We start from the raw sequence: 12,461 nt of genomic DNA, 5'->3' as shown, positions 1-12,461 counted from the left end.
GTTTTGCGCTTAATTCGTACTATTATGGCAAATTGTAGGTTTGACCAAAAGAGGAGGAAAGCCAAAGAAGTGAAAGAAATGTCAAACTCCGCAATGCCACGTCAGAAATACCCGGAAGAATAGGAAGAAAGCATGAACCAAACACAGACCCTTACACGGACCCCGTGTAAGGGTCCGTGTCATTCAACCACAAAAGAAGAATTTTGCCGAAGAGACACGGACCCAGGTACGGACCCCGGAGACAGGTCCGTGCCATTCAGTTGCCAAGATGCAATTTACAGAGCCTCAACGGACCCCTACACGGGGTCCGTGTCCCTCATCACCGGAGAACCCAACGTACAGTATGTGGACGGATCTCCAGACGGACCCCTGCACGGGGTCCGTGTCAGCCATTCTCGAGAAATAAAAAATCCAGAGCCTACACGGACCCCTCTCCGGATGCAGGCACGGGGTCCGTGTGTGCAATATCAGATCGAGATTTTGGCGAAGATTTGCTCGAGATTTAGAGGAAGAATAAAAAGGAAAAAGAAAAAAACAAAAGAGGGTTGTTCAGAATATTGGGGCAGCCGACTTTGAGAGAAAAAAGGAGCGCAAGCTTTGAACTTTTTGAAGACGGCGGCGACTTGGGCGAAAACAGCGCAATTTACACGCAAGATCCGCGCACCGTCATTGAGATTTCTCTTCTCTTTTATTTTCTTATTTTTTTAGACATGAATTCAAACATTAAATTTGATTTTAGTTTTGAATTTATGGAGTAGTTTTTCTTGTGATCGGGACCACGATAGGGATAAACGACTGAGTTGGTTTATTCGTTGGATCGTTTAATTCATCAGTTATTTCATGTTATTGATTAATGTTTGCGTAATTTTCGTGCTTTTGATTTGGCCAATTAATTGCATGTTTGTTGTTCGATCTTGACTCGAAAGGGAATAGATTGGAATTAGCTTCAAAAATATAAATCAAAACACGGTTAAACCGACTAGAAATAGTATTCGGTTTCAGTGTGCGACTTTAGGCGACAGCTGTAATTCCATCATTGATGCATGCGTTTTTGTTTAATTAAATTCAATTAGAAATAATTGGACTGTTAAATGAAAATAGGATTATAAATTCTAGAAATAGATTTATAATTAAATCAGAGGATTACATCGTGACTTCGAATAATTGCTAATCGAATAATTCCAGTGCTTGAATTTAATCAGAGTTTGTTACCGTTGTGTGTTACCGGTCATTCTATTTAAATTTGAAAATCCCGCGTCCAAGCTTCTCTGATATTTGATTTAGTTATTACATTAGAATAACTTCGTTTAAAAATTCGTTTAGTTGAAATAATAATCAATCGCTCGCTTTTGTTTGCCTAGATTAAATAAAATAATCGAATCTTAGTAATTAAAAAATAGTCTATGTGGGATCGATACTTGGACTGTTCGTCCATTTACTATAACTTGACCTAGTCCGCTTGCTAGAATTAATCCCAACCGAAATCGTCGGTCAAGTTTTTGGCGTCGTTGCCGGGGACTATTTATTTGATATTAGGATAAATTATTTGTTTGAGACTAGGCTTTTATTCTTAGTTTTTAACTCTTTCATTAAATTTTTAATGCTTAGTATTTTACTTAGTTAATTTCATTTCAGAATTTATACACTCTTTTGGAGCTTAAACGTGCACTTAAATTTTTGATTTCAGGGGTTAGCTCGTGTTATATGAGCCGTGCTCAAGACGTCAAGAATCTAGTGCCACTTGATCTTGAGATTGAAAGTACTCTCCGCAGTATCCGCAGAGCTCGAAGGAATAACAACTTGACTCTGGAATTTGAATCTGAAGCAGAATCTGATTTGGACCATAAACCAGAAGTTGAGGAAATGGCCGGGGAAGAGGATAATCGCACTCTGATGGAGCTTCATAGGCCAGCATTTGGAGGGTATGGTTCTAGTATCATCCGCCCTACAATCCAGGCGAATACATTCGAACTTAAGCCAGGCGTCATCCAGATGATCCAACTTCAAGTCAAATTTGGAGGAGCACCTTCTGAAGATCCGAATGCACATCTGGAGAATTTTTTGTTGATTTGTGATACGATTAAGTGCAATGGGGTGAGTACCGACGCCATTCGACTCAGATTATTTCCATTCTCCCTGCAAGGAGACGCTATGGAATGGCTTCGTGATCTGCCAGCTGGTTCCATCACTACTTGGGATGGATTGGTTGAGGTATTCTTGCACAGGTACTTTCCCCCAACTAAAATTACACAATTGCGGAATGAGATCACATCCTTTAGGCAGAGAGATGGGGAACCACTGAATTCAGCATGGGCACGATTTAAGAAGATGTTGAGGATGTGCCCGAGACATGGTTTTTCAATTGGCCAGCAGGTGGAGACATTCTATTATGGGGTGGATCCTTCTGTGAGATCTATGCTCGATGCGGCAGCAAATGGGATCCTATATCGAAAAACGCCGACTGCAGCACTTGAAATCATATCCAATATGGCCGAGAGCAATGTGGGTTGGCAAGAAAACCGCAGGGAAAAGAAAGTCGGATTCTTGGAAATGGATGCTCTGACAGCGATTACAGCGAAACTTGATGGATTGACACATCAGATGGCACAGTTACAAACACAGAAGTCAATGCCAGTCAAACCAGTACATCAAATTCAAGAGAATGTTGAGATGGTCGGGGGATCATCTAATGATGTGCCGTTTATTCCGGATATTTCTTATGATGGGATACCGTGTTTTGGATGAGACTCAGTTAATTATGTGGGAAACCAAGGCCGTCCACAGTACAACCCATACAGTTTCTCATATAATCCGGGCTGGAGGAATCATCCGAATTTTGGATGGAGGCAACCTGAGACTGCTGTTGAGCCACTACAGTTTAATCCGCCACAGCATCCTACACAGCAAAGGCCTCCTCAACAACCACCTAAACCTCCACAAGGTGCTGGACCTTCTATGCCACACGGTTTCAAGCCGCAGGATAGTAAGTCGAACCTTGAAGACATGCTTGCCAAATACATTGCTGGAAATGAAATGAGATGGCAAAACCATGATGCCATGATGCAAAGAGTGGAGACGCAACTAGGGCAGTTAGCGACACAAATGGCTACACGAGCTCCGGGTACACTACCTAGTGACACGGAAAAGAATCCAAAAGGTGTCAATGCAGTCACGGTGACGTCTCCCATAAAGCAGGAAGTGATCGATGTCGAAAGTGATGTGAAGGAGACGAGGCCATTAAATCAAGGATCCAACGACGCAAGGGAGAAAGGTAAGTCTCTAAACTCGAACTCTCATATTGATATAAATTCACTCCCTTTTCCCCAAAGAGCTAAGCAACTGCAATTGGACACTCAATTTTCAAAATTTCTTGAGATTTTCAAAAATTTGCACATAAATATCCCATTTGCAGAGGCTTTAGCTCAAATGCCCTTGTATGCTAAATTTCTTAAGGAAATTTTATCAAACAAAAGGAAATTGGTCGACTTTGAGACAATTAAGCTTTCGGAGGAATGTTCTGCAATTTTACAAAATAAACTCCCTCCGAAGCTTAAGGATCCAGGTAGCATCCCTTGTACTATTGGAACTTCGAATTTTAATAAGGCTTTGTGTGACTTAGGTGCAAGCATTAACTTGATGCCATATTCATGTTTTGAGAAGCTGAAAATAGGCGAAGTGAAACCGACTACAATTTCCCTTCAATTGGCTGATAGATCTATTAAATACCCTAGGGGAATTGTAGAGGACGTCTTAGTGAAGGTTGACAAATTTATTTTCCCAGTGGATTTTGTGGTGTTAGATATGGAAGAGGATCGTGAGATTCCTCTTATTTTAGGAAGACCGTTTTTAGCCACTGGGAAAGCTCTTATAGACGTACAGAAAGGTGAATTGGTGTTGAGATTGAATGATGAGAGTGTGGTGTTTAATGTTTTTCAGTCCATCAAATATCCTAATGATACATCTGACTGTTTTAGAATTGATGCTACTGACGAACTTGTTGAGTGTGGTTTGTAGGAATTGATGGGTGAAGATCCTTTAGGAATTTGCTTGACAAATTCATGTCCAGGAGAGTTGGAAAATGAGGATGTTAAGGAATATACGCAGTACCTGGAAGCAGGCAGACCAATCTCGAAGACGGTAAACTCTAGGATTGGGGAGCTTGGGCATATTCCAAGACCTTTAAAGTCATCTATCGAAGAAGCCCCGATCTTAGAGATGAAACCTCTTCCTTCGCACTTAAAGTATCTATTTTTGCTTGATAATGATAAACTGCCAGTAATTGTTTCATCTACTTTGACAAGTATGGAGGAAGAGAAGCTGCTGCGAGTCTTGAGGGATAACATCAAAGCCATAGGTTGGAGCATTGCAGACATTAAGGGGATCAGCTCTTCCATGTGCATGCACAAAATTCTGATGGAGGCTGATCACAAGACATCTACCCAACCTCAAAGGCGTCTGAACCCAGCTATGCAAGAAGTGGTGAAGAAAGAGGTGATAAAGCTACTGGACGCAGGTATTATTTACCCGATTTCTGACAGTAGGTGGGTCAGTCCAGTCCAAGTCGTTCCAAAGAAAGGTGGGATCACTGTTGTGAAAAATGATAATAATGAATTAATTCCCACGAGAACTGTTACGGGGTGGCGTGCTTGCATCGACTATAGAAAACTTAACGACGCCACCCGTAAAGATCATTTTCCCCTCCCATTTATTGATCAAATGTTGGAAAGGTTGGCTGGCCATTCTTTCTATTGTTTTCTGGATGGTTATTCTGGTTATATGCAAATTCCCATGGACCCTGAAGATCAGGAGAAAACCACTTTTACTTGTCCTTATGGGACATTTGCATATAAACGAATGCCATTCAGTCTATGTAATGCACCAGCGACTTTCCAACGATGCATGATGGCGATTTTTCATGACATGATTGAGGACTTTATTGAGATATTCATGGATGATTTTTCTGTATTTGGCTCCTCGTTTGATACTTGTTTAATTAACCTGTCTAAGGTTTTGGAGAGATGTGAGGAGTCGAATTTGGTCTTAAATTGGGAAAATTGTCATTTTATGGTGAGAGAGGGAATAGTGTTGGGGCATAAAATTTCTGAAACTGGGATTGAGGTTGATAAGGCAAAAATCGAAGTAATTGAGAAACTCCCAGCCCCAACCAACATTAGAGGAGTGCGTAGTTTCCTTGGGCATGCGGGATTCTACAGACGCTTTATAAAAGACTTTTCTAGCATTGCCAAGCCTATGACTAATTTATTGTTAAAAGAGGTGCCTTTTGATTTTTCTGTTGAGTGTGTGCAGGCATTTCAGATTTTGAAAGAGAAATTGATCACGGCACCTGTGATGATAGCACCCGACTGGGGGTCGCCATTTGAGGTGATGTGTGATGCAAGCGACACAGCGCTAGGGGCAGTGTTGGGACAAAAGAGATAAAAATACATCCATGTCATTTACTATGCTAGTATGACACTGTCCGCTGCTCAACTGAACAATGCCACTACGGAAAAGGAGCTTCTTGCTGTGGTTTTTGATCTGGATAAATTTCGATCATATTTAATAGGGAGCAAAGTTGTCGTGCACACCGACCATTCAGCCTTGAAATACTTAATGTCTAAAAAGGATGCGAAACCAAGGCTAATTCGTTGGATCCTTCTTTTGCAGGAATTTGATTTGACGATAATTGATAGGAAGGGGACTGAGAATCAAGTTGCAGATCACCTCTCACGATTGGAGAATCCTATTCAAGACACTGGCTTTATTCGAGACAGTTTTCCAGATGAGCAACTCTTTGAGATCACCAATCTGCCATGGTATGCTGATTTTGTTAACTATCTGTCAAGTAAGTTCATTCCTCCCCACTTTACTTATCAGCAAAAGAAGAAATTTTCTCCGATTTGAAATACTATTTGTGGGAGGATCCTTATTTGTTTAGAATATGTGCAGACGATATAATCCGTAGATGTGTACCCCAGGAAGAGGTAAGTGAAATCTTGTTTCGTTGTCATGCTGGTCCGGCTGGAGGCCACTTTGGGGCAACTAGAACTGCGTCCAAAGTCCTCCAGTCTTGTTTTTATTGGCCTACTTTGTTTAAGGACGCGCATGAGTATGTCACAAAATGTCCAGAGTGTCAGCGCACAGGTAATATCTCCAAGAGACATGAGTTACCCCTCAATAATATTCTTGTGTGTGAACTTTTTGATGTGTGGGGTATCGATTTCATGGGTCCATTCCCGGTTTCTTTTGGGAACAAGTATATTCTGGTAGCCGTTGATTATGTGTCTAAGTGGGTGGAGGCTCTTGCATGCAAAACTAATGACTCTAAGGTGGTTGTTCAATTTCTAAAGAAAAATATTTTTTCACGTTTTGGAACACCTAGAGCCATTATTAGCGATGGGGGTACTCATTTTTGCAATCGTCAATTCGACAGTCTGTTGGCAAAGTATGGGGTCCGACATAAGGTGGCTACACCTTACCATCCCCAGACTAGTGGCCAAGTCGAGGTATCAAATCGAGAGATTAAGCGCATTCTTGAGAAGACTGTCGGTGCTTCAAGGAAAGAATGGTCTAGAAAACTTGACGATGCACTGTGGGCATACCGCACTGCTTTTAAAACCCCCATTGGCATGTCTCCTTTTAAACTGCTGTATGAGAAGTCGTGTCACCTACCTGTTGAACTTGAGCATAAAGCTTACTGGGCTACTAAATTCTTGAATTTTGATGCTACAGCCACAGGTGACGAGAGAGTGCTGCAACTGAATGAACTGGATGAGTTTAGTTTGGAGGCGTATGAGAATGCCAAGCTTTACAAGGAGAAGACCAAACGCTGGCATGATCAGAACATTGTTCATCGAGAATTTGTGGTGGGTCAACAGGTACTACTATATAATTCTCGTCTGAAACTGATGCCAGGTAAGTTGCGTTCACGGTGGTCAGGACCATACACTATCACACAAGTTTTTCCCTACGGAACAGTGGAGATCACTAGTGCAACAACTGGAGCTTTCAAAGTCAATGGGCATAGGCTGAAGGTTTTTCATGGTGGTGCCATACCCGATGAGCCGACCACAGTGGATCTGCAGGATCCAAACTAAATTAAGGGAGTACAGTCAGGCTATCGACTCTAAATTTAGCGCTTACTGGGAGGCAACCCAGTGTTTAATCTTATTTTTTCTTTCTTGTTTTAGTTTATTTTATCTGTTCTAGTTTACTTTCTTTTTGTTTTTCTAGCATTGCTCGAGAGCTAATCTCAGTGAATGGTGGTGCAGGTAATTTATCTACTGGCGGTGGAATTTATCAGGTGTGGGAGAATTTTTCAAGGCGATCGATTTTCAAAATCTCGAACAGACCAGGGAAGTTTCTGTACAATTCTTACATCTTGTGTGCTTGATTGAGCTTAAAATTTGAGTTCTAGATTTATAGAATTGTACATGCATGGTATAACATTTGGGTTTGGGTGGTATATTTGATTTAAAAAAAAAAAAGGTGAAAATTTCATTTTCTGATACCGAGTCTATCCGGACCAACTCCCTGACCCCTACACGGGGTCCGTGTATTAAACCTTCAAAGAAGCCAACTTACCGAGCAGCCACGGACCTTTTCCCGGACCCCAGCACGGGGTCCGTTTACTTAAACTTCAAAAATGTCTACTTCCAGAGTCTCCACGGACCCCGGGACGGACCATTACACGGGGTCCGTGTCTGGCATTTCCAGAATATTCGAACTTTCGCATGAACACGGACCTATACACGGACCCTTACACGGGGTCCGTTCCTTCTAAATTCGCGACTGCTATGAATCTAAATCCCGATTTCTGCTCTCAAATCCCTAAAGCCCCAAAATCGATCCCCTCCGCCACCATCTCTCTCGCTACCACCGCCCGACTACCACCGCCACAATCACTCCCGCAGCCCCTCCCGTCGCCGCTGCATACACCACCATACCACAACCGCCGCCTCATCACTCCCGTCGCCGACCACCCTCCGTCGCGGTGCCTTCATCTTTTTACCGATAAGCGCGGCTTGTCTTCTTTCGATTTGCTAAGTATCGGTGTTGGGGAGTTTGGGTACCATAGAAGAGACAAATTTATCGCAAATTTGTTCGATTATTGCTTGGATTGTTTGAGATTTGTGTTGTTTGTGCATCGGGTCTGCTCTCGGGATATATTGTTGTTGAGCATTGTTCAATTTGGGTTGACTAGCATCGGGCATTGGTTTCCTTCATTGCGTTAGGATCATTTGGGGTGAATTCGTACTGTTGTGGTGAATTATTGGATTGGTATACGTGTTTGTCGGGATATTTGAGATTGGTTAATTGGATTCTTGATATTGAATTGTTGGGATATGTGCTTACACTAGAATGCCTCCTCGTCGACTGGTTAGTAGGCGTGCACGAAGTGAGGCTTCCTCATCATCTCGCCGTGCCAGAGTAGAGTTTGACTCCTCCAGATTCACATCCCTCGAGAACTCTGATTGGTACTCGGCCTTGCATGAGAACGCAATGATTGTTGAAAAGTCTATTCATCCCCGTATCGACGCCGAGGTACCTCTGAGGGCCGAATTCGATAAGTTTGGTTGAGGTCCCCTCTTAGACATCTCCGGCCCATATTACCCTGACTTGGTCTGGCAATTTTACGCAAATGTAGAAGAGAAGGAGATCACCGGATGGCCTCACTTGCGTACTTATGTAAAAGGCGTGCCAATTGAGGTGACCAGCACATACTTGGCTGCGATTTTGGGTGTCCCAGATGACGGGCCCGCCGGTGTCTTTCAATCAGTTAGATATCTTCCTCTCAGACATCACTTTTAGGATCCCACAGGCACGGGACCGCCTCGAGTACGATACGACCCCAACCGGATACCGCTCCAGCATCCTCCCGACGTCCATCCCACTACTGGACCGTTTGATCTGTTATTTCACTGGGGCCAATATTATTCCGAGGAAGGCAGGCAACAATGAGGTCCGTCATATGGATCTGTACATCATTGATAAGATGTTGAATGGATTGGGGGCCATTCCTGCTATTCCGGTGGCGTCGATTATCATCTCACATATGCGTTCCGTCGCTCACATTGACCCTACCAAGAATAAAAAGCCGTATGCCCCGTTTCCCATCATCATAGCTCGGATTTTAACGGCCCATGGTGTCGACTTCACTGGTGAGACATCATTCATGCCTACCTCTACCCAGATGCTCACTGGTCAGGCCATGCAGGGCATGTTCTTCATTTTTCGACAGGGTGCGTGGTATCGAAATCCCGGGAGTCGACATCTCAGCCCGCACCCCCGTGATCCCCCAGTACCGCCCCCTGCACTCGCTGACCGTGCCTGGGATGCCCGTGGGGAGGAAGAAGCGGCGTTGGATGCCAGAGCCGGCCCTCAGCATCATGTGCCACCACGACAGAGCGCACCGAGAGGTACCCGCCAGGTCTTCTCAGCCATTTTTGATTGTATGGACGACATTCGCACCCGCTTGGCTCGACTCGAGCAACAGTCCCCCGACGCTTTTGCACCACCTTGGGACAGATCTACACTAGATGCCTTCGATGACTTAGAGCTGGGGTCAGACGATGAGGAGTAGTTTTATTTTAGACTATGTGGGCGATTGTATTCGTTTTTTCAGACCTTCGTCAGTTTGTTCGTATACTATTTTTGATATGTTGGAACATGCTCTTCCCATTTCTTATCATTTAGACTTTATTGGAGTGTTTGCATGCTTTATCTGTTCCATTTTATGGTTTTTGTGGTACTCGATGTCATTCTTTCAGGATTTGCTGATTTCTACCTCTTCCCACCACTACACGACATGTAACCAGGGAAGTATATTTGTTTTCGCTTTCTTGCTATTTCATATTATATCATGTTACACTGAGAGCAGTGTCGTTGTCAAAGTGTGGGGGTGGGTCAGTCTTTTTACACATCGTTGCACAACACTGAACAACACTTTTCACGTAGGATGGAACTATTTTTAGACTAAGAACTCTTGTTTCACTTGATAATCGGATTAATTTGTTAGATTTTGGATCACCCGGAAAATTGTTTCATGCCTAGTATTGAGTGAGAGGAGTCGTAGTTTCAAGGAGAGAGTCTGACATGAACCAGTTCTGTACCAACATTTTGTTCGGTGCACGTGGTCAAACTTTTACTCATTGATAGTGAATTGGTGAATTGTGAACTAAAAAAAAAAAAAAAAATCGAACAATGATCCCTAGAACTTGTCTGATTAGCCCTCGAAGCGAGAATACGAACGATGGTGACTTAGGGATGATTTAGGCGATCTTTGGACCGTTTGAGCCTTTCAAGCCTGACCGATACATCATTCATTGCCCCTAGTAACCCCTCTTGAGCCTGAAAAAAATCGAATGGTGTGTGTCAATGACACACAGTTAGCCCCCATTCGTCAGTTATTCAATGTCCCACATCAACTACCTGAATCTTAGCCTATACACTTTTCCCTACCTACATGTGAGAGAAATAAAACTCCTGTGCACATTGAAATGTTTGAATTACTTCAATGGAGTGAAGAAATATGTGTGAAGGGATCGACGAATTTTTATTCACAAAAAAAAAAAAAAAAAAAAAGAGAGAAAAGAAAAAGAAAAAGGAGGAAATTGTACAGTGTTGAAAGCACCCGGACAAATCTGTGGGTGAAAGTTGATGAACAATGAGAAAGAAAAGGAGACGCTAGAGCTCTGAAAATGATGAAAAGACAGTAGCTGTTGACGAGTCGAAAGTTGAACGAATGTGCTACAGGAATAATTTTAATTGTATCTCACTTTTGATTCCCCTATCTTTTATTGTAGCCGTGAGCCTTGGCCTTACGTTATAAGCTTAAAAAGACCTATTAACCGAGTCACTGTCGTTCAACATTTAGTAGAGAGAGGTATGAAAGTCAAGCATATGGGGCGTTTCGATAACAAATGAAAATAAGTGATCATGAAACTAAATAGCTGAAGATGAGTACGAGTCTGACCTGCACACTACACACATCTTGTTCTGTTGATCTTGACTGGGTAAATGTTTGAATTTTGAATTGTGACGAAAACGAATCTTGTGATATGCGAAGCGTGATCTTTTGACCGGGGGTGAAAGAGTTTGACAAATTGAGAAGATTTGATTGTGGTACTTGAGTTCTGAATCTGAAATATTTTCATCTTTACTTATTGTCTAATTTGTTCGAGGACGAACAAGGGTTAAGTGTGGGGGAGTTGATAAGCACGAATTATATAGCATTTTAGGGATTTTATTTTGTCGTATCCGTGCTTATCTGGCATGTTTTATTCCGAGTTTTGCGCTTAATTCGTACTATTATGGCAAATTGTAGGTTTGACCAAAAGAGGAGGAAAGCCAAAGAAGTGAAAGAAATGTCAAACTCCGCAATGCCACGTCAGAAATACCCGGAAGAATAGGAAGAAAGCATGAACCAAACACAGACCCTTACACGGACCCCGTGCAAGGGTCCGTGTCATTCAACCACAAAAGAAGAATTTTGCCGAAGAGACACAGACCCAGGTACGGACCCCGGAGACAGGTCCGTGCCATTCAGTTGCCAAGATGCAATTTACAGAGCCTCAACGGACCCCTACACGGGGTCCGTGTCCCTCATCACCCGAGAACCCAACGTACAGTATGTGGACGGATCTCCAGACGGACCCCTGCACGGGGTCCGTGTCAGCCATTCTCGAGAAATAAAAAATCCAGAGCCTACACGGACCCCTCTCCGGATGCAGGCACGGGGTCCGTGTGTGCAATATCAGATCGAGATTTTGGCGAAGATTTGCTCGAGATTTAGAGGAAGAATAAAAAGGAAAAAGAAAAAAACAAAAGAGGGTTGTTCAGAATATTGGGGCAGCCGACTTTGAGAGAAAAAAGGAGCGCAAGCTTTGAACTTTTTGAAGACGGCGGCGACTTGGGCGAAAACAGCGCAATTTACACGCAAGATCCGCGCACCGTTATTGAGATTTCTCTTCTCTTTTATTTTCTTATTTTTTTTAGACATGAATTCAAACATTAAATTTGATTTTAGTTTTAAATTTATGGAGTAGTTTTTCTTGTGATCGGGACCACGATAGGGATAAACGACTGATTTGGTTTATTCGTTGGATCGTTTAATTCATCAGTTATTTCATGTTATTGATTAATGTTTGCGTAATTTTCGTGCTTTTGATTTGGCCAATTAATTGCATGTGTGTTGTTCGATCTTGACTCGAAAGGGAATAGATTGGAATTAGCTTCAAAAATATAAATCAACACACGATTAAACCGACTAGAAATAGTATTCGGTTTCAGTGTGCGACTTTAGGCGACAGCTGTAATTCCATCATTGATGCATGCGTTTTTGTTTAATTAAATTCAATTAGAAATAATTGGACTGTTAAATGAAAATAGGATTATAAATTCTAGAAATAGATTTATAATTAAATCAGAGGATTACATCGTGACTTCGAATAATTGCTAAT

The 12,461-nt window shown here is 42.5% G+C and overlaps 1 protein-coding gene across 1 annotated transcript; it reads left to right on the top strand.

The window, feature by feature from the left end:
- Positions 1–1,704: 1,704 nt before the first annotated feature.
- Positions 1,705–4,014, top strand: LOC140842971 (uncharacterized). Its single transcript, XM_073211184.1, has 3 exons — positions 1,705–2,732; positions 2,823–3,271; positions 3,620–4,014. Exons 1-3 carry the CDS (start codon positions 1,705–1,707, stop codon positions 4,012–4,014), a joined length of 1,872 nt encoding a protein of 623 aa, XP_073067285.1.
- Positions 4,015–12,461: the final 8,447 nt, after the last annotated feature.

This window comes from Primulina eburnea, chromosome 10 (assembly GCF_022965805.1).
Source record: "Primulina eburnea isolate SZY01 chromosome 10, ASM2296580v1, whole genome shotgun sequence".
Taxonomy (NCBI): Eukaryota; Viridiplantae; Streptophyta; class Magnoliopsida; order Lamiales; family Gesneriaceae; genus Primulina; species Primulina eburnea.
The sequence above is the reverse complement of the archived record's forward strand: the minus strand, read 5'-3'. Positions and strand labels throughout refer to the sequence as shown.

Bases quoted from the DNA above. Each gene is read 5' to 3' on its own strand.
- LOC140842971 (XM_073211184.1), top strand. From the start codon at position 1,705: ATGAGCCGTGCTCAAGACGTCAAGAATCTAGTGCCACTTGATCTTGAG. The intron at 2,733-2,822 runs GTGTTTTGGATG...TCCGGGCTGGAG, and splicing joins ATTTCTTATGATGGGATACC to GAATCATCCGAATTTTGGAT. The intron at 3,272-3,619 runs GTAAGTCTCTAA...TGTGTGACTTAG, and splicing joins CAACGACGCAAGGGAGAAAG to GTGCAAGCATTAACTTGATG.